The 24,090-nt window shown below is 37.4% G+C and overlaps 2 protein-coding genes across 3 annotated transcripts in view; both read left to right on the top strand.

Moving 5' to 3' along the window:
- The window catches only part of LOC107583645 (tau-tubulin kinase 1-like), a 21,131-nt gene extending 4,491 nt beyond the window's left edge, over positions 1 to 16,640 (top strand). The window contains exons 6-15 of the mRNA XM_016269932.1: positions 591 to 656; positions 1,084 to 1,176; positions 1,343 to 1,468; positions 1,775 to 1,929; positions 2,044 to 2,251; positions 2,370 to 2,545; positions 3,454 to 3,970; positions 12,316 to 13,638; positions 14,539 to 15,857; positions 16,625 to 16,640. Coding sequence (XP_016125418.1) covers positions 591 to 656; positions 1,084 to 1,176; positions 1,343 to 1,468; positions 1,775 to 1,929; positions 2,044 to 2,251; positions 2,370 to 2,545; positions 3,454 to 3,970; positions 12,316 to 13,638; positions 14,539 to 15,857; positions 16,625 to 16,640 — 3,999 coding nt within the window. The remainder of the gene's footprint in view (positions 1 to 590; positions 657 to 1,083; positions 1,177 to 1,342; positions 1,469 to 1,774; positions 1,930 to 2,043; positions 2,252 to 2,369; positions 2,546 to 3,453; positions 3,971 to 12,315; positions 13,639 to 14,538; positions 15,858 to 16,624) is intronic.
- On the top strand, positions 16,389 to 24,090 carry LOC107583530 (solute carrier family 22 member 7-like). Of its 2 annotated transcripts, XM_016269779.1 has the most exons (13): positions 16,389 to 16,481; positions 16,578 to 16,726; positions 18,613 to 18,674; positions 19,474 to 19,860; positions 19,963 to 20,066; positions 20,343 to 20,497; positions 21,583 to 21,751; positions 22,292 to 22,415; positions 22,508 to 22,617; positions 22,718 to 22,932; positions 23,373 to 23,481; positions 23,566 to 23,772; positions 23,946 to 24,090. In XM_016269779.1, the coding sequence occupies exons 4-13, from the start codon at positions 19,480 to 19,482 to the stop codon at positions 24,025 to 24,027; spliced, it is 1,656 nt and encodes a 551-aa protein (XP_016125265.1). In that variant the 5' UTR covers positions 16,389 to 16,481; positions 16,578 to 16,726; positions 18,613 to 18,674; positions 19,474 to 19,479; the 3' UTR covers positions 24,028 to 24,090. The 2 variants fall into 2 exon arrangements, with proteins under 2 accessions (XP_016125265.1, XP_016125264.1); XM_016269778.1 differs by lacking the exons at positions 16,389 to 16,481; positions 16,578 to 16,726 and having other exon boundaries at positions 18,563 to 18,674; positions 23,367 to 23,481.

Here is a 24,090-nt window from a genome sequence, read left to right as displayed (position 1 = left end):
ATCTGAGGTCCTCTGAGGGGTTGGCATCATCTCTTCTCAGGTGTTCGGTTATCTCAGGTCTTTGTAAGGGCTGGATCCCAGACTGAAGCTTGTGTAAATCAGCAAAAACAGAGAAACAAATAGAGACATAATTAGCATAGCTGCTGTTCCATTCAAGCAAAACTGATTTGTTTAACCCAAGCTAAAGAATAATAATGTGCATTTGATCAGATATAACTGCAGTACAATATTATGAGATGCATTTGAATGCTTGGCCAAAGAGATGTGTCTTTAATCTAGATTTAAACAGAGAGAGAGTGTCCAACACACTCTGTTAACTTAGATAATTTAGAAGTTTCATCTGGTCTTGTTGAGATATTATATAGCGAATTCCTGTCGCTCCACCATCCCTTATATTTCCCTCTCATGTTTGCTTTGTTTTGATTATGTGTTTACTTATTCCAACCTAAGAGTTAAAGTCTCAAATGAAAGTGATATGAATTCTTATTAGAATGAGTTTTTTTATTGCCAGGTATGTTTACACATACAAGGAATTTGTTTTCATGACAGAAGCTCCACAGTGTAAGTCTCTTTTAAATGTTCTGCTTTAGCCCAGGTCGGTGGCTGGGTTCAGAGGGACAGTACGCTATGCTTCCATTAATGCTCATAAAAACAAGGTAAGTTTCAAAGAGGACGCCCACAGACTGCACGCAATCCATTCACTGACTGTCTAAAGCGTATTACACACAAAATTTGGTGAGCGCTTGCTGCATTTGCCAGTTTGAATCTGATTTATTGGCTTTAATGAATCTTAAGTGAGTGATTCTTGGTCAGAATTAGCTACATTAAGAACAATTTTTTTTAAGTTATATTTATGGGCATTTTCTGCCTTTATTGGGACAGGACAGTACAGAGCTGACAGGAAAGCATTGGGTGGAGAGAGAGGGGGGCGGGATCGGCAAAGGGCCTCGAGACGGGAATCAAACTCGGGTCGCCGTGAGCGCAGTTGCGCTGTATGTCGCAACTAACCACGAGGCTATTGGTGCCGACCTATGAACAATTTTTTTAACGAGCATTTTTAAAAATGTTTACTCTTTTTAACAGGAAATGGGTCGTCATGATGATTTGTGGTCATTGTTTTATATGCTGGTGGAGTTTACTGTTGGACAATTACCATGGCGTAAGATAAAAGATAAGGTAAGACACTTGTATCACACTCCCATTAGCCAGTCACTATGAACATAATGGAACTGAAATTAGTGAATTAATCCTCATTGTTTTAAGAGCTTTTGTTTTAAATATTTAAAGCTTTCAGGGTTGTTTTTGCTGTTAATTGTGTCCGTAATGTGCATCTGATGAACAGGAGCAGGTGGGACAGATTAAAGAGCGCTACGAGCACAGGATGCTGTTGAAACATATGCCTGCTGAGTTTCATATCTTCTATGACCATGTGCTGGATTTAGATTACTTCACCAAACCTGATTATCAGGTAAACCATTAATTTTTCAACAAGAATGAATTAACTTAATTAAAAGTGACAAAGACATGTTTAATATTATAAAAATAGTTTTATTTCAAATAAATGCTGTTTTGCAATATAATAAAACAGAAAACAGCTATTTTAAATTGCAATTATGCCACAATATCACTGTTTTTACAGTCTTATAATCAAATAAATGAATGCATAAAATACTTTTAGAAACATTAAAAAATTAAACAGACCATGAACTTTTGAACAAACAATGTATGTAGTTTAAAAATATGTACTTAAGATATAATATATATATATATATAGTTGCTAATGTCAGTATTTGAGAACACCATGAAAGAGAGGGTGATAACAGAAAACGAGCCTTATGACTGGGAAAAATCTGGAACAGATACGGCCCTCCCCACCAGCGCACACACGCTACCACAACAAAACACACGGCAAACTGCTGCCATTGTGGGGTAAGAACATGTACACATGCTCTTACAACAGTATCAGACCATTTGCACAGTGGGGTGGAATTCTGGACTCTGGAGTGACTTTGAAAAGATTTGGCTTTGAATTGTCTCTCTCAGGATGGTGAATGTGACACCGCTACCTGGTGAATTACCGAGGGAAAACACTGATGATGTTCTGCAAGATGAACACCTGAGTGACCAAGAGAACGCTCCACCTGCTTTGATACCCAGCAGGCCTAGCGAACCTGCTCCAGTCCCACCTCCTGGTGAAGGGTGGGATGAAACTGACTTCAACCGTAACAAACTCAGGATCAGCATCAGTAAGGTATTATTTTTAATATATTATGCCAAATTATTAATTATTCACATACATTTTTATGTCTAATTAGTATAAAAACATGATTTTTGATCAGTTGAGTGTTTAATACTGCTGGTCTTCTCAGACGCAAGTAGCAGCAGAGGATGGGGAGGAGCCTGCAGGAGGAGGGAGGTCTGTTTCCCCGGCGAGGGGGGGGGAAGCAGACGCTCAGGCCCGCCCTCCAAGGTACCGGAGAGTCAACAGCCCAGAATCTGACCGCCTGTCTGCTGCAGAGGATAGAGGAGATGCCGCAGATAAACGGTGAGGAGAGCGTGTGCTTGAAAATGTATCGCTCTGTACTTCTGGCTGACATTTAGCTTTTCTAAAGGTCATTTGACCGCATGTGTCTTGTTAGTGAGGAAAGCATGCAAAAGTGGCTTCTGATAAGTTTCTGTTTTGTACTACAGCATTTTGATCTGGCATTTTGAATGGCTTCTGTGAATTTAATAAAAGGAAAGTGCATACTGTTCTTAGTATGGTAACATATGGCATTTTTATGATCAAAACGACTTGGCATGTTAAAGAAACATTTTATTTTCGGAACAGATTAAAATTAAAGACTAAAACAGTTTTTGTTGGATGTAATGTTGCATGATCTTGACGTAACCCTTTTTGTTGAAATTTATGATTGTCTAATCTTTCATTAATTAAATAATTATTAAATGATCTCATATGACTATTAATCAGACTGTGATTATTAGTAATTATAAATTAATAAAGTAATTATAGTTATAGTAAAGTTATGAAGTAATTATAATATAAAAATTACAATATTTAATATAATAAACAATGACCATATTTATTCATTTCTAAACTAATTATTAAATTAAAAAATAAATACATTTGTCACATGACTCTTCAGAAATCATTCTAATATGCAGATTTGGTGCTCAAGAAACATTTCTTATTGTTATCAATGTTGAAGACAGTTGTGCTGCTTAATATTTTTCAGAACGGCATTTATTTGAAATATAATTTTTTTGTAACATTATAAATGTTTTTACTGTCACTTTTGATTTAATCATCCTTGATGAACAAAATATACATATTTAAAGAATGTACTGACCTCATACTTTTGAAGAGTAATGTTCCTACAATTGAAAGTCTGTTGTTAAATGTGTTGTTGTCCAGTTGATTCTGTGTCTTAGCCTTTGTGTGTTTTGTGGCAGCTCTCGTTTGGACATGCTGGGTTCTCCATCCAGGCACATCTACTCTTCCCAGCCTGCTCAAATGCTCTCTTTAGAAGCTGGGCAGGGAGAACGACTGGCCGGTGGCCATCATGATGTCTCTGCAGACGGCGACCAGGAAGCCCACAGCAATGCCTTCATCCGCTCAGTCCCGCTGGCAGAGGAGGAGGACTTTGACAGCAGGGAGTGGGTGATGATTGATAAAGAAACAGAGTTGAAAGACTTCCATCCTGGGGCAGAGCCCACAACCTCAGGCACCACGGATGAGGAACCAGAGGAATTACGCCCCCTTGAGGACCACGAGGAGAGGAGAAGGAGAGGACATATGCACGGGATGGGTGGAGCTGAGGCTGTGGTACGACCCAAAACACAACGTGGGATGATGATTGTAGCAGAGGAGGAGGGGGCAGGACCGAGCCCTGCCCATTCACCTTGTCACTCGTTGCCTCATACCTGCCCAAGAAGGAGGGAGTCAGAGCCGTTCGGACCTGATGGACCGGTAAGGCACACCTGAGTGTGTATGTGTGGACATGTGTGTATGGGTTATCCTGATCACTTAATATGTTTGATGATCTTTAGCTAAAATCATAACAGATTTCTTAATTTTAATTTCTTAAGTCTATTTTGAAATATAGTTTATTGCATTTTATCACATTATCACACACCAGTGGTCTGCAAGTCCATTGTTATTATCAAAGTCAGTGTGAATTTTAGTAGGCAATTCATTTTAATTTTGTAATGTGACATATCTGAGTGGAAAAACTAGATAAACTAGATACAAAGATTGCCATTTCAAAGGAAGAGCAAATAATTTTTTTTATTTCTTATTATTTAGGCCTTTTTAGAATAAAAAAAAGCTTAAATAATAAGTTATTAATAACAAACACAGATTAACAGTTTACAGATTTTGTTTTCTGTTTTTTTTTCATCTGTGTTAATAAACACATAGATGACATTTTCTGGTGTAACAGAATTTCTAGGCAAAAATGAGTGGTTCTAATGATAGACTTTCCAATAAGGATTGACATTATTAAATGCATTAGGTTCAGAATTTATTAATCAAGTTTAATGTGTTATTAATAACAAACACAGATTAACAGTTTACAGATTTTGTTTTCTGTTTTTTTTTTCATCTGTGTTAATAAACACATAGATGACATTTTCTGGTGTAACAGAATTTCTAGGCAAAAATGAGTGGTTCTAATGATAGACTTTCCAATAAGGATTGACATTATTAAATGCATTAGGTTCAGAATTTATTAATCAAGTTTAATGTTAATTTGTACATATGCTACAGTTCAAAGGTTTGAAAAGTAAATATTACAGTAATATTACAACTGTTTTTTTCTGTTTTCTCTTATATTATTTTAAAATGTAATTTATTCTTATGCAAAGCTGAATTTTCAACAGCCATTACTCAGCTTGCTTACTTACCGTACTTCAGCGTCACATGATCCTTTAGAAATCATATTAATATGGCGATGTAGTGCTGAAGAAATAACAAATCGCAAAGAAAATAATTAATTTCTTTCCAAAAAAAAAAAAAAGACCTCAAACATTTGAACGGTATTGTAAAAAATTTTTTGCATTTCAAGTTGTATTTGTTAATGTATTATGAAGGAACAAAAATTAGCAATGAACAAAAGCTAGATTAATAAACAGTAAGAGTATGGTTGTTTATGATACCTAATGCATTAAGATTCTGTTAAGTTTCTGGCATCTTGAAAATCACTATGTGCTAGGTGCTTTATTATGTCTGTGTGTGTTTAGGTTGTGTTAAGGCTGTAGTGTTATGATATACTACTAGCATTTGTTCTTAGCTGCTGAATATTTTTACATAATGACATCACCAGTACAAGAAAGGCACATATAAGCCTCTGATAACTTGTACTGCGAGATAATTAGCATATGTTGTTTGTATGTGAGTCTTTGTGTACACCCATGATTTACGGTATGTGTGTTATTTAATCTTGTGCATTTGTGTTGAGCTGCATGTTTTAGGGTTCTCTGGTTGTATGTGTGTTTGTGTGTGCGCGCCATGCTCAATTCACAGCCAAGCTTAGTTTGCTCATTGGTCATACATGGGTCTGTGTGCACACTTTGGCTCCTTCACAACATCTAAAGCATACATTCACCCGTACGTAAGCTTAAACAAGCCTGTCTTTAGCGTTCAGACAGATGTGGGCTGGTCTTGTCCTCTGAACGAATTACAGCACATCTATGTGTTTGTACCACCCATTTTATATAATGTTTCGTTTATCTCTTGTTTTTTATTGGTGTGTTTTTGTGTGTGCATCACACACAATCTTAGTAAAAAAATCACACACTTTTTTCAATACTTCGCGTTTAAGTTTTTTCTCAGCCTGATTCCTCTGATCCTCCGCTCTTATTGGTCTTTTTCAGTTGGAGGAGGACAGGCCACACCCACATCACTCATTCCCGAGGCCCGCCCATTTGAGAAGACTGGCATCGTACGTGTTTTCCTCCGCTACCATGGACACGGAGCACTTCCCCCATGACCCCGCCCTCGGGGGAGCGGCCATTCAGCGCAGCCGCTCGGCTGAAAGCAGCCCCGCCCACCGACACGCCCATCGCAGACACATGCCCCTTATGCCAGGCAACCCCAGAGCCCGGCATTCAGTACTAAACCTCCCACGCCTACACATACAGCAAATGCTGGCCAAACTTATGAACAAGACATGATTCCCCCACCATCAGCGTACACAGACACATGTGTGATGCCATTTAATAGAAGAGGTGTCCACTTTTATGCCCAAAGATGAACAAAGTTTAGTACGGGCAATAAACTTGGTCTGTGATTGTGAGATTTGTGTGTGTGTGTGTGTGTGTGTGAGCGTATGTGTAAGCGAGATATGAGACGCTCTCCAGCTAAAGTGATTTTTTTTTTATTGGATATTTGAAATTAAAGGGATAGTTAACCTAAAAATTCTAATTCTGTCATCACTCACCCTCATGTTATTTTATCCCTTATGACTTTTGTGGAACAAAATTTCCCAAAAACAGCTCTTCAAAATATCTTCTTCTATGTTCCACAGAAGAAAGAAATTCATACAGGTTTGGAACGACATGATGACATAATTGTCATTTTTGGATGAATTTTCCCTTTAAGCATTTGGGACGATTGGAGAAAGATAAATTATATTGTATTCTCCAAAACAAAGCAATTATGTACTGATGTATTTACTCATAGAGACACTGTACAATACAGTTTTTGTAAAAAAAAGAAAAACACAAAGACAAAAACACATTTTACCTCCATTAAGGATTTTTCATGCAGAGCTGCTGGTGTCTGATGGGACAGGCACTTTGACTAAAGTGACGAGAATATCACTTTTTTGTTTTGTTGTTGCTTAGGCTTCTTAGATTCCATCATCTTCTGTGTAAGAGGAGAGTTGTGATGCAGGCTGGATAGTGTGATTATGTTTTTCAGGGTTGAATGTCATTAAATTACAATGAATGTCGGCCTAAAGCATATACTCAAAAAGAATGCGTTCGCCTGCTGAGTGTTAGTAGAGGACACTAGAAGGACAGTGAGTTCTTGCTAAGCTATTTTTTGCACAGTCTATTCGCATCAATACGACCTCAACACATATAGAACCTGTCAAACACCACAACACACAGCTCCAGGCGGGATATATGGCTTTCCTAAGCAAACATGACAGAATGTGAACTGATGGATCTCTTTATATAGATTCTTATAGCCTTCTTTAGTAGCCGAGAGAAAGCATGGCATTACCCACATACAGTGTGTGTATCCTCACGGGGTTGGACCTGTAAAATAATCTAGTTGCTTGGATCCTCTGGCATTTCAAGGAGAGTATTTTCACTGTATAGAAGAGAAAATGAGTAAACAAAGATGGAGAGGTGTGAGTATTAGGCTTGTATTAAATGCTCTGCATGGCTGAAAGTATGCAGACACATTTCTATTGAATGAAATTGGCTGTTTCAGCTACATCCTTAACTAGCAGGTGCAGAAAATCAACTATACAGCCATACAGCCTCCTTAGACATTTTAAGGTGAATGGCCTTGGTTTAAAAAAAAAAAAATCTTAACAAATGTATGTGGGGTTGGTGTGTGTTCACATACTTTTGGCCATGGAGATTAATTGTGATATCACTTTTGTCTTCCAGATTAGCTATAAAAAGTTATTTAAAGTTTTTCTTTTCTCCACCATAACTATTATCCTTTAGTATTACAGAAACATATGCATATTGCTTTCAGATGATATTAGGTTCCATGTGAACTTAAGCTGTGCTTATCTGAGGGCAAGAAAGTCATAAACACGACATCCTTGGTGTCAAGAAGTGTCTAGTAGGGAGTTGAGAATCGATTAAAGTTCTGGAATAGAGATATATATAAAAAAAGTGCAATAGAGTTTAAGGCAATAGGTGTGTGAAAGGAAGACTGAGCCTCTTTCTTTGGTTTTGTCACATGTACATTAGTGGTTCGATACACATATGCAGATATTTGAACTTAACTATAGTTTATCATTCAGCAAATGAATGTTGCCTTTTTTGTTCCTGGCCATAGACTTGACATGCTACTTCAGTGTTTAAAGTCATAATAGTCAGTCACATAAATTAATGCATAAATAAGCTTTTGCAGAAGTGCAGCATCGTTGTCATAGAAATTAGATCACACATTGTGTCATAACCAGGCATAACGCAATAAACTGACAAGTGTTTTTGTGCTGACCGGCAGTAGCCACAATATAACATTTTGTCGATTACATAGTTTTTATTTCTAGTCCAGAATTAGGCTCTACCCAAAACTGTACATTAGACATCCTATGCTCTGATCAGTGTTATTTTAGTATTTATATACTATTGTAGTAATTATTAATATTTTAAATGAGCTATTTTTTATATTTTAATTTTAGCTTTATTTTTATTCCAGTTTTAGCAATTTTAGTACTTCAAACTCTTTAGTACTTTAAACCTTTTTTTGTTTGTCAAGGTGACATTTCTAACTTTCATTTAAATTTAAGTTTCTCATCTAACTTTTATATTGTGTTTTATTTTAGCTTAATTTCAATGAATGAAAAGTATTTGTAATAGTTTTAGTTTTACTCAATTACAACACTGCATCTGATTGGCTGATTGTGTCACATTTTAATGGACAGACACTTTGGTTGTGCCTGGTTAAGACAGAGTGTTAGATACTTCCTATGAAACATAAAGTAGCATTTACACAATGAAATCTTTGCTTTATCTGTATTGTAAATTCCTCCAGCCTCAGTTCATTTTAGATATACAGATCTGTGGGAGGAAATGAAGATTGATTGTTTATTGGTGTCTTGTTGCACTTGAAATTCATGCTGTAAAAATGCTATATGACTCTGCTGGATATCAGTGCATATGCGAATCTTGCTGAAGATGCCGAGTTTCTTCTTAAACTATAATTTGCCTCGCTGGGCCAACTGCAACAAACACTGGGTGGTGAAAAAACATATGTCTGAATACAAAAATACAGTATTTCATACTGGTTTTGAACTCAGTGTTCATAGCAGTTGGCTTCTGGTGTCTGTGCTGCTTTGGGTGTTTTAATGATTTACACCAATCACTGTTTATCTGGAATAACCAATGTACTGTAATATGTGTGTTCAGAAGAGTTTGTAGTCTGAATTGTGTGAGACAGCTGATCCAAATGTCTTCCTAATGGAGAAGATGAGCACAGACTGAATGACTATACACAGAGACACAAAAGCTCAGCTGAAACTGAGCTTTTTTTTTTTTTTGGTTACACAGGATAATAGTAAGCAAATAGATTTCTTCATATCACATACACTACAGTACAAAATTTTGGGGTCTGTGATATTTAATCAAAAACACAATAAAAACAGTAGAATTGTAAAATATTATTACAATTGAAAATATTTTTTTCTATTTGAATATACTGTAAAATGTCATTTATTCCTATGATGGCAAAGTTTAATTTTCAGACTTCAGTATCACGTGATCCTTTAGAAATGATTCTGATTTGGCCCTCAAGATATTTTCTTCTTATAGAAATTATTTTAAAAAGAGTTGCATGCATAAAATGTTTGTAAAAACTGTGATCGGTGATTTTTTGATGAATATAAAGTAAACAAAACAAACAAGCAGCATTTAAATAGAAACCTTTTATAACATTAGAAATGCCTTTACTGTCACGTTTGACCAATGTAATACATCCTTGCTGAATAAAAATATTAATTTCTTTAAAATATGTATCTTACTGACCCCAGAATTTTGAAAACTAGTGAATATGCACATTCTATCACATTCAAATCTTGAAAAGACAAATATCTTGTTATTGGCCTGTTATTTAAATTCTGAAAATTTCTTATGAAGAAAATAATTTCCCAGGAAATGTAGTGTTTCCAAGCTGGTGAAGATTTAAACAGTGCCAGTGAGTATAATGTGAGGTAACATGTTCAGATAGTTTGAGGAAGGTTAGAGGAAGTTTCACAAATGTCTTCTCTGCTTTACTGAGAGACTAAATGATGTTGTTCATTACTTTTGAATCTAAATGGTGTTCCATGTAGTACCATATTTTATGCTAAACTCAATATTCACTCAAGCTGAACGGCTTGTCAGCTTCATGCAATTGAACATTCATGACCTCTCACATTCTCTGTCTCTAACTGGGTCAAACTTGAGCTTGTCAAAACTCCCCAGAGAAAAACCTTGAGCTCTGAGCAATGTACAACAGCGTTTAGCAACATCTGTTTGTATTGAAAAAAAGTTAATTTGTATTCTTTTATGTATTTAATAATGTATTGAGAAAAACCTAAAACCATGTAGGTGGCTTTTCACAGATCAGTATTGTTATGAATCAATTTTAATCAATTTTATGAATCAAAATTTATATCATACGCTGAACCTTTTATTACAAAAAAAAAAGTTACTCATCAGCTGATCCCAGACCTGCTCATAGAAGCATTACATGTGTGAATCAGGGTCAACCTTCAACAGCAAGAGTCTTTCACAAAATAGCTAGTGCAATAAACACTATAGGGACTGTATAGTAGACTTGTAATATGTACAAGCATGTATTTTAGGCTTTTGTAAAATTGTAACTCTTTGGACAGATAGCTGAACATGCTGCTGTACTAACACATTCCTCTTTCTCATCGCTCTGTTTGTGTCCCCTGCTGTACATACTGTTGGCTGAGCACTGTCTTTGAGTCTACACTTGAAATCACAAATGGGCTAAATCATTTAGAAAAAAACAGAGAAAATATTACACTGTAAAATGGATTTTGGTGCCTTTTTAACCATGTATGTCATTCTAAAAAGACAATCCTGCAAAGCTTGTATACAACCAAATCACAAGTAAATAATCTGAAAAATGACTAAAGAGTGGACTCTTCTCTCAAAATTGGGATTTTTAAAAAAATAATTCCTTTCGAACTCTTGTTGTGTAGCCATAAAAAAATTTTTTAACTTATGACTAACTTATGATTATGATACATATATAAGTTTTTATATATAATACAATATATGAAAAGTATATACGGTATATATATATATATATATATATATTTATTTTATTTTTTTTGCTTTATATATTAATAGTAATTTATATATTAATATTAAATATAAGTATCTATAGTATAAGAAAATTATATATATATATATATATATACTGTATAAAATAACGCGATTAAAATATTTTAACGCAGTTAACGCACTGGCCCTGTAATCGGGCCAACGGTTCAAAGGCCCATTCATAAAAGAGAGCCATTTACTTCATTCATGAATGAATCAGTCGTTTGAACGAAAATATCAATGAATGAATAAATGACTCATGAAGACATTTACTGCCACCTGCTGGCAGTTTTAGTTGCTTATATAGAGTATTATTTCTTTTTCTTTTTTTTTTTAATTAAAGGAATAGTTCACCCAAAAAAAATTTAATCATGTAACCATTTGCTCAAACCTGAATGCCTTTTGTGCAACATAAAAGAAGGTATTTTGAAGACTGTTGGTAGCAAAGCTGTTTTGGTTACTAATGACTTCTATTGCATGAACCGAAAAAAAAAAAAAAGAGATGTTTCTCAAATTACCTTCTTTTATGTTCCATAGTTTGTTAGGCCGTTGTAGCCTAAACGTTTACAGTATGTGTAATACATTTTATGTTGAATCAAATAAAATATTTCTTTCTAAAGCCTCTATTTGTAATGCCTACTTAATACTTTCTCATTTAACAGTAAAATTAATTCAAGGAAGTCGTGGCCTAATGGTTAGAGAGTCGGACTCGTAACCCAAAGGTTGCGGGTTCGAGTCTCGTACCGGCAGGTATTGTAGGTGGGAGGAGTGAATATACAGCGCTCTTTCCCACCTTCAATACCACGACTGAGGTTCCCTTGAGCAAGGCATCGAACCCCCAACTGGTCCCTGTGCGCCACAGCAAAAAATGGCTGCCCACTGCTCCGGGTGTGTGTTTACGTTGTGTGTGTGTGTGTTCACTGCTGTGTGTGTGCACTTTGGATGGGATAAATGCAGAGCACTAATTCCGAGTATGGATTACCATACTTGGCCACATGTCACGTCACAAAAAATAAAAAAAAGATGAATTATATCAGGTAATTAATTAGATAAACAATTTTAATCGACTGACAGCCCTAATATATATGTGTGTATATATATATATATAGTAATATAAATATATTGTTTATAAAAGTAGTATATATAGTATAGTATATTAAAGTTACTTTAACTTCATTTAAAAAAATTTAACCCATGCTGTGCTGGTTTTTATATGAACGTTCACTGAACAAATTTAGTTAAACATCTCCAACTCTTTCACCATTAATTCACAAATGCTTTTGCTTGCAGGAGGCTGCAGTGGCTGAACCTTCGCTTTCAACCTCTGAGACGCGTCTGAAGCAAGTCGACTTTGTGTCTGGTGTGTTGATGTTTGACGATCTGAGAGAGGAGGGTGTGAAGACTGGAGGCTCAGGCAGTGATGGAAGCCCTCGCAGTAGTGAGGGAAGTCCAGAGGGTGCTGCATCCACCCTGCTCGCCCCAGCCCACCGGGACCACGACCAGGAAGAGGGCTCACGCACACTGGTGCTTGTGTCTGCTGGTAATGGGCAGGTTTCGCCTGGTGACGGGCAGGGAACTCTCGCCGCATTGACACCGCAGGGCGAGCGACCCGTGCCGGATGAATCCGAACCTGGTACTCTTTCCTCTATCTTTAGGTCAGAGCCCAGGCCTATTGTCATGACATCTGCAGCTGTGATCACCAGTGGCTCTTCCTCGCCGCCGTTCACCAAGGTGGAACGCACTTTCATCCACATCGCTGAGACGACGCATCTCAATGTCATGACAGCCAGACACCGTTGTCCTGGACTGGATGAGATGATTTCTACTAAGCGTGAGGAGACGGGTGGAAAGAAAGAGAGAGAAAGGGTCAGTGAACGAGAGCAAAAGGAAAGTGGGGGGATTACATTAGAAAGAGGCGAGGATGAGGGGAAAAAGGATGAGAGTGAAGCTGAAGAAAAAGTAAAGAAGAGTAACAGAGAGGAAGCAGAGGCTTTGTTTTTAGCCGAGTCACATGACCAGCTAGAGACTACAGTTATTGAGGAAGAAGTCTCCAAAGAAGCCAAACTGGAAGTCAGACCAGAGGGTGTCCCACCAGAAGTAGACAAGCAAAAGGAACAGGAACAGGAAGAGTGTCCATCACTAAAACCTGAACAAAACAGAGATGCAGAGGTGGAGGATGAGAAGGATATGTCTCCACCGGAGGCGGAGTCACCTGATAGAAAGCCACTCCCACAGAGGCGGAGCCGTATCCCTGTGCTGATGTCAGAAGAGGAAACAGGCTCAGACAAGTCATCGCAGACGAGTCAAGAGCAGTTTCAGAGAACTCGCAAAAGCCGACAACAACAGCTGGCTCGTCTTGTCCTGGAGCGCAAACAAACCCACCTGATTCGCTCTCGCTCCGCCTCCTCGCACTCCCCGACACTCTCAACCACTGCATCTGAAGATGAAACCCACCAATCAGATGACTCAGCGAGAGGAGAGAGAGGAGCAGATGGGAACATTAAGAGCAGGATCCCTCGTCCAGTCACACCTATCAGGGGGTCATCCGACCAACTGGGCGGCACGACCCTTCCACAAACCCAGAGATCTGTGTCTTTCATTCAATATAGGTGGGTGGAGCAGAATTTCAGCTTAAATGTTATTCATTTGAATCTACACTACCAGTCAAAGTTTGGACACACTGAATTTAGTTTATTTATAGTTTTTTATTTACATTTATATATCTATATTTATTATGTTTTTAGAAAGCCAAACAGTTTTAATAATAGTAATAATATATTATTATTAATATTCTTGTTCTTGATATTAATATTAATATCTCTACAACAGAAATACATTACTATTGTAATACAACTACACTGTAAAATAAAAAAGTAAAATTTAATAATAATATTTATATTTTAATTTCTTCACTTGCATGAATTAAACCCATAAACTTGTATATTCTGACCTTTACATTTCTGTGACAACAGGTTTACAAACGATTCCCATTACAAATCTAGTAAAATGCTGTAATCACCTGTCCACAAAATTATGTAAAAGTGAAAATAAAGCGCACATAGCATTCCTAAATGCATGTTAAACCCACAGCACATGCAAAGACAGAGTGTGCCACATTTTCTGTTAACCGCTTCATTTTGAGATACTGAAAATATCATAGGGCCCTTGTGTGTAAATAAACAGTGCTGCACTTCACTCTGAAACATGCAGCAACAGACTCTATCATTATTTAATTAAAAGATGAATTATATCAGGTAATTAATTAGATAAACAATTTTAATCGACTGACAGCCCTAATATATATGTGTGTATATATATATATATAGTAATATAAATATATTGTTTATAAAAGTATATAAAGTATATATAGTATAGTATATTAAAGTTACTTTAACTTCATTTAAAAAAATTTAAACCATGCTGTGCTGGTTTTTATATGAACGTTCACTGAACAAATTTAGTTAAACATCTCCAACTCTTTCACCATTAATTCACAAATGCTTTTGCTTGCAGGAGGCTGCAGTGGCTGAACCTTCGCTTTCAACCTCTGAGACGCGTCTGAAGCAAGTCGACTTTGTGTCTGGTGTGTTGATGTTTGACGATCTGAGAGAGGAGGGTGTGAAGACTGGAGGCTCAGGCAGTGATGGAAGCCCTCGCAGTAGTGAGGGAAGTCCAGAGGGTGCTGCATCCACCCTGCTCGCCCCAGCCCACCGGGACCACGACCAGGAAGAGGGCTCACGCACACTGGTGCTTGTGTCTGCTGGTAATGGGCAGGTTTCGCCTGGTGACGGGCAGGGAACTCTCGCCGCATTGACACCGCAGGGCGAGCGACCCGTGCCGGATGAATCCGAACCTGGTACTCTTTCCTCTATCTTTAGGTCAGAGCCCAGGCCTATTGTCATGACATCTGCAGCTGTGATCACCAGTGGCTCTTCCTCGCCGCCGTTCACCAAGGTGGAACGCACTTTCATCCACATCTCTGAGACGACGCATCTCAATGTCATGACAGCCAGACACCGTTGTCCTGGACTGGATGAGATGATTTCTACTAAGCGTGAGGAGACGGGTGGAAAGAAAGAGAGAGAAAGGGTCAGTGAACGAGAGCAAAAGGAAAGTGGGGGGATTACATTAGAAAGAGGCGAGGATGAGGGGAAAAAGGATGAGAGTGAAGCTGAAGAAAAAGTAAAGAAGAGTAACAGAGAGGAAGCAGAGGCTTTGTTTTTAGCCGAGTCACATGACCAGCTAGAGACTACAGTTATTGAGGAAGAAGTCTCCAAAGAAGCCAAACTGGAAGTCAGACCAGAGGGTGTCCCACCAGAAGTAGACAAGCAAAAGGAACAGGAACAGGAAGAGTGTCCATCACTAAAACCTGAACAAAACAGAGATGCAGAGGTGGAGGATGAGAAGGATATGTCTCCACCGGAGGCGGAGTCACCTGATAGAAAGCCACTCCCACAGAGGCGGAGCCGTATCCCTGTGCTGATGTCAGAAGAGGAAACAGGCTCAGACAAGTCATCGCAGACGAGTCAAGAGCAGTTTCAGAGAACTCGCAAAAGCCGACAACAACAGCTGGCTCGTCTTGTCCTGGAGCGCAAACAAACCCACCTGATTCGCTCTCGCTCCGCCTCCTCGCACTCCCCGACACTCTCAACCACTGCATCTGAAGATGAAACCCACCAATCAGATGACTCAGCGAGAGGAGAGAGAGGAGCAGATGGGAAAATTAGGAGCAGGATCCCTCGTCCAGTCACACCTATCAGGGGGTCATCCGACCAACTGGGCGGCACGACCCTTCCACAAACCCAGAGATCTGTGTCTTTCATTCAATATAGGTGGGTGGAGCAGAATTTCAGCTTAAATGTTATTCATTTGAATCTACACTACCAGTCAAAGTTTGGACACACTGAATTTAGTTTATTTATAGTTTTTTATTTACATTTATATATCTATATTTATTATGTTTTTAGAAAGCCAAACAGTTTTAATAATAGTAATAATATATTATTATTAATATTCTTGTTCTTGATATTAATATTAATATCTCTACAACAGAAATACATTACTATTGTAATACAACTACACTGTAAAATAAAAAAGTAAAATTTAATAATAATATTTATATTTTAATTTCTTCACTTGCATGAATTAAACCCATAAACTTGTATATTCTGACCTTTACATTTCTGTGACAACAGGTTTACAAACGATTCCCATTACAAATCTAGTAAAATGCTGTAATCACCTGTCCACAAAATTATGTAAAAGTGAAAATAAAGCGCACATAGCATTCCTAAATGCATGTTAAACCCACAGCACATGCAAAGACAGAGTGTGCCACATTTTCTGTTAACCGCTTGTCTGCTAAATTTATTTGTAACCGGATCCCGGACCACCGGCATGCATTTGGAAATGCTCGTCCGCTTCTGTTTATTGTCTTTTGCAAAACTGTAGATAATGTAAGCAGTACTTTTGGGAAAAAAATTAAGTTATATTTTTGTTCCAAAAAACATTAATGGATGAAAATAAGACTAACTTAGTTGCATTTGTCTCAGTCTCAGACTGAAAATGCACCATTCTGATCTGTATGCAAACTTTACAGTTCAAAGAACACTTGAGGAAGCTGAATGAAGGTCGTAGAGAACATGAAAGCTTCTCAAAAATCTGACACACCAAGGAGGATAAAGCAGCAGGAACCAATAATGTGAGTTGAAGCAGCATGTGTGGGGTTTGTAAATGTGCTCTAGGATGTTATTTTATGCAGTACTGCTACTCCTGAGTGTCCACAGCATGTGTTCAAAGGCTGTGGAGTTTAAATGACTAAGGTGCTATCAAAGAGTGTTTCTTCATGCTTGCTCTTGTCATTGGTGTTCTTTTCCATCCTGTGCTTGGATTAAAACCCGAACATCCATGAAGATTGTCACATCAACGGAAGAGAAAAATGTCCTAGTGCACACTAGCCAGTGTTATTTGTGAGTTATCTTAAAGGAAGCGCTTCATTTGGACCATGCACACTGCAGAACCATTGCATGCTGTTGTTTGGATGAAATAACAGGAAAATACTCTGCGGTATATTCCAGAATGTTCCATCTGCAGAGAACTCAGAAGACTCTCTCTGCTCTTAATACCAACAAGATATGAGGAAAGACATCTCCTCCTGGTCATCTCTCTTCAGTGTGTTGCTTTGAGATAGAGAGAATTTGCATGAATGTGTTTCATGAATCACGGTTGACTAACGTATACTAAGGAGAAACCTTTCTGAGTTATACAATTAAAAATTATTGCAAATTATCAATGATGCCATTCAATAAACTCAAGTTCCATCACTTTTTTCGGTTGATGGTTTGTGTCATTCTTTCCAGAAAAACTCCAGTGGATGTTCTGCATAGGGAATCCGCATGTACTTATATGTGGTATAAGTATAAGAATTAAGTATCATCTGCATAAAAATGGAGCAATAACAGAAGCTATAGAACACTATGTAATCACCTTATCATAGATCTTAGTTTCCTTCAGACTAGTTTTGGGATAACTTGGGGGATACAATTGGATGTTTCTGTCACCCATGTGACCCTAAAGTTCATTAATAATTGTGGGAATGCAATAGCTGGTTCTAGAAATGTACTACAGTTCAAAAGTTTGGGGTTGGTAAGATTTTAACATGTTTTTTAAAGAAGTCTCTTATGCTCACCAAGACTGCGTTTCCAGTTTTTGATCTGAAATGCTGTTAAAACAGTAGCCGTTTACTATTTTAATATACTTTAAAATGCAATTTATTCCTGTGATGGCAAAGCTGAATTTTTAGCAGTCATTCCTCAGTATTCAATCTCTCATGGTCCTTCAGAAACCATTCTAATATGCTGATTTGTTGAAGTCTAATCTTTGTACAGAACAACTTATTCCAGCACAAACAGTTGTCAAGATCGGATTGGGGCATAAAAAAACTTTCTAAACATTGTCTAATCTTGCCTCTACAGGTTTGGGTTCTATCTGCATGATTCAGATTAATTGAGGACTGAGATAAACCGGTATTATGTAAAGTCAAACATGCTGAGCTAGTGGGATCACTGATTCTTTAATTGGTCGGTTCATTTGGCTGAACTGGTTTTGTGTAATAATTTGATTGTATAATACCTGTCAGTTGCCATTACAGTGATTGCAAATTAACTGCTCGTCATCATACCCCTGTCTGATTATTCTGATTGGGATTTTAGTGTGAAGGGTTTCTACAGCGAATCCCCATGGTGAAATGTCTCTCCCCATTTCCTCTGAGGATTGTACAGCAAGAGCTTTGATGCTAAACTCTAATTCTGCTTGTTATTGTTATCATGACAGTATAGTAGCATGAGAGACATGTACTGTACAGTACATGTTAAAAAATGGACTGTGAAAGCAGAAGTGCATGAACTGACAGAAATAATGTTACTCAACAGTCAAAAACAGCATCTTTCTCTATGGCTGAAGGAGGCAGAGAGGGAGGAAAGATGAAGGGTGTTTGGGGAGGGGCTTCATTTAGACTTTATTTATGAAGTACTGGTCATGCATATGTTCCGATAACCTTCTGTCTATCTTTGACTTTGCTTGTTGAAGTTCTTTACCATCACGACACTCTACAAAGATCATCCGCACACTTTAATAATCAAGCTGCAGAGGTGAGTGTCTTTTCATTCTTGAATTTTTTTTTTAACTGTGTTTGAATTGTGCTGCTAACAGCGCAAAAATAAACTGACATAAAATACATTTATTTTAATCAGCGTGATCACTGTTTTTGAGTTACTTTTTATTTTTACTACTGAATGAATGACTTGACTGGAAGCTGAATAAAGTGTTGATTCATTTGAGGTTATTTTTGGTAGAAAAAAGAAGCAAGTGAAAATGAAATATAAAATAAAAACGAATATATTTAAAGTGTCCACCATTATTTATAAAGAAAATGAAATCATTTCCATCAGGCAAATATTATTCCAAACTGTAATGAAATGTATTAAGACAGGTTGTTTCCATTTGCGATTGAGTCCAGCTGGTGTGTGTCTTCACAGCTGTGCACAGCGTTCAAAGAGTGCTGTACCCCCTATGGTCCATTGCCTGCTATGAGGCTAATGTAGGGTGAACGAATGGACTTAAAAAGAGTTCACAAAGTTTTCAGAGAGCTTAATACAAGGCCCTATTACATCATTGAAGAGGTCTGATTTGCATCACAGATGGTTTCAACCATTTCCTAATTGATTTATCAATTCAAAGTTCAAAAGAACAGCACTTATTTGAAATAAAAAGCTTTTGTAACATTATGAAAGTCTTTACTGTCACTTTTGATCACTTTGCTTGCTGGAAAACATCAATTCCTAAAAAAAATCATACTGACCCCAAACTTTTGTAAATGTCATCAAATCACTTGATATCACTTTATATCAATTATATAATACTGAGGTTTTATTGTCTGTGACATTCCAGGTGACAATGAAGTTTGAGAGCATTCTGGAAGAGACAGATGGGTTTGGGCGATACCAGATTGCACTGGTCTTGCTGATGTATATACCTCGCATCCCAATCCCATGTCACTTCCTGCTGAACAACTTTATAGCCGCCATCCCATCTCACCATTGTAACATCAGCTCTCTGGGCTCTGAGGGAATCTTTGGAAATCTGACTCGGGAGGAGAGACTGACTGTCAGTATTCCAGTGCAGGATGATGGGACTCCTGCTTCCTGTCACATGTTCTCTTATCCTCAATTCCACCTGCTGTCAAACTCCTCCAGCCCCTCAGAGGTTGCTGTAGTCCAGTGCCAGAATGGATGGGAGTATGACAACAGCACATTCATCAGCACTCTCGCCACACAGGTAAAGTCCAGTGACGGTGTATCCTATAGGTCCTTCTCAGCTCTCTCACCACTCACACTTTTTCCTGTTTCTCTCTCTTTATTTTATTTTATTTTTCATCAGTTTGATTTAGTTTGTGAGAAGAGGGGACTGGCCAAAGCATCAGCAACCATATTTTTTGTTGGCGTCATGGCTGGAGCTGTGTTCTTTGGAGTGCTCTGTGACAAGTAAAACCTCCCTTTAGAAACTTTTAGACTTTTAAGACTGAAGTTCTCAGTCGGGTGGTATCCTAAGGTACAAAATCTAAAAGGTTTATCTTTGTACCTTATTTACCCCAAAATACTACATATTTGTATCTTAAAGGTACATATGCCTATGTGTACTTTAAAAGTGTAGATAGTGAGAGAGTGTATTACAGAGAGATTTCAATGAAACATGATCTTATCATGAATGCAGTATTGATGTTCTGCATGCTCTTTGTTCATCTGTGTGTTGTTGTTCAGGTATGGTCGTAGAAGTATGCTGCTGGTGTCTTATGTGTCATCTATAGTGTTCAGTGTTGTTAGTGCTTTCTCAAGCAACTACATCATGTTTGCTGCCTTCCGCTTCCTGACCGGATTCGCACTGACGGGGATCATCAACATATCATTTGTTCTCAGTAAGTCTTTTCTTGAAGCTTAACTGCCTTTATCCTTTATCCAAGACTCAGAGACTTTGAGTCGTTTGTCCAGTCTCAACAATTTACCAATTACAGTCAGTTATGATCATTTGACCGCACTGAGGCTATCAGATGAGAACAAAACTTGAACTGAACTGAGCTGAATAATGACACTATTGTCTTGTGTAGAGCTGCTTATAGCTGAATTTGTTTCATAATAGATTAACTTTACATAGTTATTGAACTGAACTGAATCAACACTGAACAATGTGTCAGTAATGGGTCGCCGTGATTTTGCTAAGTAAGACATGTTCCTGGATCAACATCTTTTGTTGATCCTGTACCAACATTGATGCTCAAAAATATAGTCTAAACCCAATCCCTACCCCTAAACCTAACTCTAACCATAATTTAATCCTAAAATCAGTGTGAAATGATAGCTGATTACCAAGGGTGTAAAAGCACCTAACCCTGATCATAAGCCTAAAACAGATATTTCCTGAAAAGTTATCCCTCAAATCTGATTGGTTAATTGGAATGTTGTTCCTGGATCAACATCCGTGTTGTACTTGGTGAAATCACGGTCACCGTCAGTAATGACACTGTTGTCTTTTTAGAGCTTGTATTTGAATTATTCTCAAATTTGCATGACTGATTCTGTTAAGTTGAAAGTTCCTCTTTGTTACTGGGAAACCATCTGTATTGAAAAAAGCATTATATAAAAAGGTAAAAAGTTGAAATACAAAGTTGCAGTTTTCTAAAAGTTAAATATTAAGTACTAAAAATTGTTTTATTAAAGAACATTATCTTACCCTGGAAAAAGGAAACCATGTAGAATGCGTTTATGTTTGTAGATTTTTTTAAAATCTTTTTGTGAAACATTTTTGTAATGTTTCTGATCTTTAATGATTAAATGTGATCTGTTCTGCAGGTATTGAGTCACTAAAAATTGTTTTATTAAAGAACATTATCTTACCCTGGAAAAAGGAAACCATGTAGAATGCGTTTATGTTTGTAGATTTTTTTGTTGAAACATTTTTGTAATGTTTCTGATCTTTAATGATTAAATGTGATCTGTTCTGCAGGTATTGAGTGGGTGGACACTAAACACCGTACATTTATCGGTGTGTTCGGCAGTATTTCCTGGAGTTTAGGCAACATGCTGTTGGCCGGTTTTGCCTATCTGGTCACTGATTGGAGAATGCTGATTATTACTGTCACTTCTCCTCTTCTTCTTGCTACAGCCATTTGGTGGTAAGGAAATACCATTATTGTTTTTATAAAAATTGTTTGTTTATGAGAGTCCTGAGTCTTCCTCACAGTCAGGGCCTGTTTGTAAGGTCATGTCATGTTTTTTCTCAGCTGGAAAGTTCTTCTTTTTTTTTTTTTTTTCTCTCACAATCAGTAAATTCAACAATAATAAAAGTAGTACCGGCTTCATCCATGAGCTTCTGCAAATGCCCTTTGTCCTAAATAACCTAAAAGAGCCTTTGTACCTTCCGTCATCTTGATTATATCATATATATTTCTGTTCTTTATTAACAAGAGGTGTCAATACTATTGTGAACGTCAACATTCATAATTTTTACTATTAATAAACCATTCCATCATGATTTAATCATATCATTTACACCACTTCATTCTCCATTTTCTTTGCTTTGCCTCAAATCAAAGTTTGTAATAAAAAGTTTGTAATCTTAGAGCTGGTTGGTTTAGCTTATGATTTAAAATTCTTAAGATCATTTCAACCTTATTCTATTGTGAAGAAAAAATGATTGTTTAATACTTTCATAGGTGGATCCCTGAATCAGCGCGGTGGCTAATAGCAAATGGAAAGGCAGAAACTGCATACAAGTATCTGCAAAAATGTGCTACTTTTAACAAAAGACGAGACTTTACATCTAGAGTTAAACTAGAGGTAAATGGTCTCATTTGACATCTTTTAAATATTTGCAAAGAACTAAATTTCAACAAGGGTTTAAAACACCTTTCTTTCTGTTTACATCAAAGGCTTTGTCCACTGTAATGACTGTGGAACAGCAGGGTCACAGTTACACTTACTTGGACCTGTTCAAAACCCCACAGCTGAGGAGACTCACACTTTTCACCGGCATAGTGTGGTAGGTCTTTGTGTGTACTAATTTAAGCATTGTATATTCAAAGAAAGTGCCTCTGAATATTTGAAAGCAAAGAACCTACTTTCACTTCCTCTATTTGTAGGTATGGAGTTGCTTCTACATACTACGGGATCAGCTTAAACATCACCAGCTTTGGGCTTGACCTTTACCTGACACACTTCATTTATGCAGCCATAGAAGTGCCAGCGAAAATCCTCATCTACTTTAGTCTCAATAAGGTCGGCCGTAGAATCACTCAGACTGGGACACTGGTGCTCACAGGATTCTGCATACTCATTAACATCATCACACCTACAGGTTTGTAGATCAAATGTGTAATTTAAATTTCTAACAAAGCAGCCCTTTAGTTTCAAGTCCACTTTAAATCAATGGTTCTCAACCGAAAAACAGATTTACCATAATGATTCTGACAGGGTCAAGGCCAGCAGGAAAAACAATGCTAAAAGCAAATTGTAAAATGCAAATTACCATATAATTTGCATAAGTAGGATAAAAAAATGCATATGTTCATCAGCTTTTAAAAATTGGTGAGAAAGCACTTTCCATGTTTTTTGAAGCCATACAGCCAATCAAATTCTATTCATTTTGATGCAAATCACAGAAACTAGCCAAATCAACAGATGTCAACATGGAATGGTTGTCCATCACTGAAAACCAATAACAAAATGTTGTTGGACCTATGCAATTCATGCTAATATTAATGCTGTATTTCTGTGTGAATGTGTCTATAGGTTTAGAATACTGGACGTTTCGCACTGTGATCGCAGTGTTGGGTAAAGGACTTTCAGAGGCTTCGTTTACAACTGTGTTCTTATACACCACTGAGCTCTATCCAACAGTCATGAGGTTAGTGTCTGCCATGTTCCTTTTCAATTATTAAGCTCACTCAGTTTTGAAAATGCTTCCGTTCTCTCTCCTCCACATCTATAGGCAGAATGGAGTTGGCTACACCAGTTTTATGGCTCGTTTGGGAGCATCCATTTCTCCTCTTATCATGCTCTTAGAAGACACGTGGAAGCTCCTCCCAGAGGTCATTTTCTGCACGGTGGCCATCTTTTCTGGTCTCATCGCTTGGCTTCTCCCTGAAACCAACAACGAAAGATTGCCAGAAACCATAGAAGATATTGAAGAGATGAGGTACAAGAATAAATGTCACAAAATGCAAGAAAAGATCTTGAATAATTGTTTTCTTTTTGGAAACATCAGCTTACAATCCTGACATAAAACCTCCGTTGTTATTATGTTTGTCTGTTTTTCTTTTACTCCTTTTTAAATTCACAATAATTTGCTTTATCATTTATCTTTCACAGAAAGAAACCTATCAACTTCACAACAGAGGATCAGAGTAACATCCCTTTAAAGTTGCCCATCTGTGCAGACACAACGCAGTGATATGCAAATCACTTCACAAGCTGCCATTGTGACGAGTTTTATAAGCTGTACTCGACATCAGAT

This window comes from Sinocyclocheilus grahami, unplaced genomic scaffold (assembly GCF_001515645.1).
Source record: "Sinocyclocheilus grahami isolate Dianchi unplaced genomic scaffold, SAMN03320097.WGS_v1.1 scaffold54.1, whole genome shotgun sequence".
NCBI lineage: Eukaryota > Metazoa > Chordata > Actinopteri > Cypriniformes > Cyprinidae > Sinocyclocheilus > Sinocyclocheilus grahami.
The sequence above is the reverse complement of the archived record's forward strand: the minus strand, read 5'-3'. Positions and strand labels throughout refer to the sequence as shown.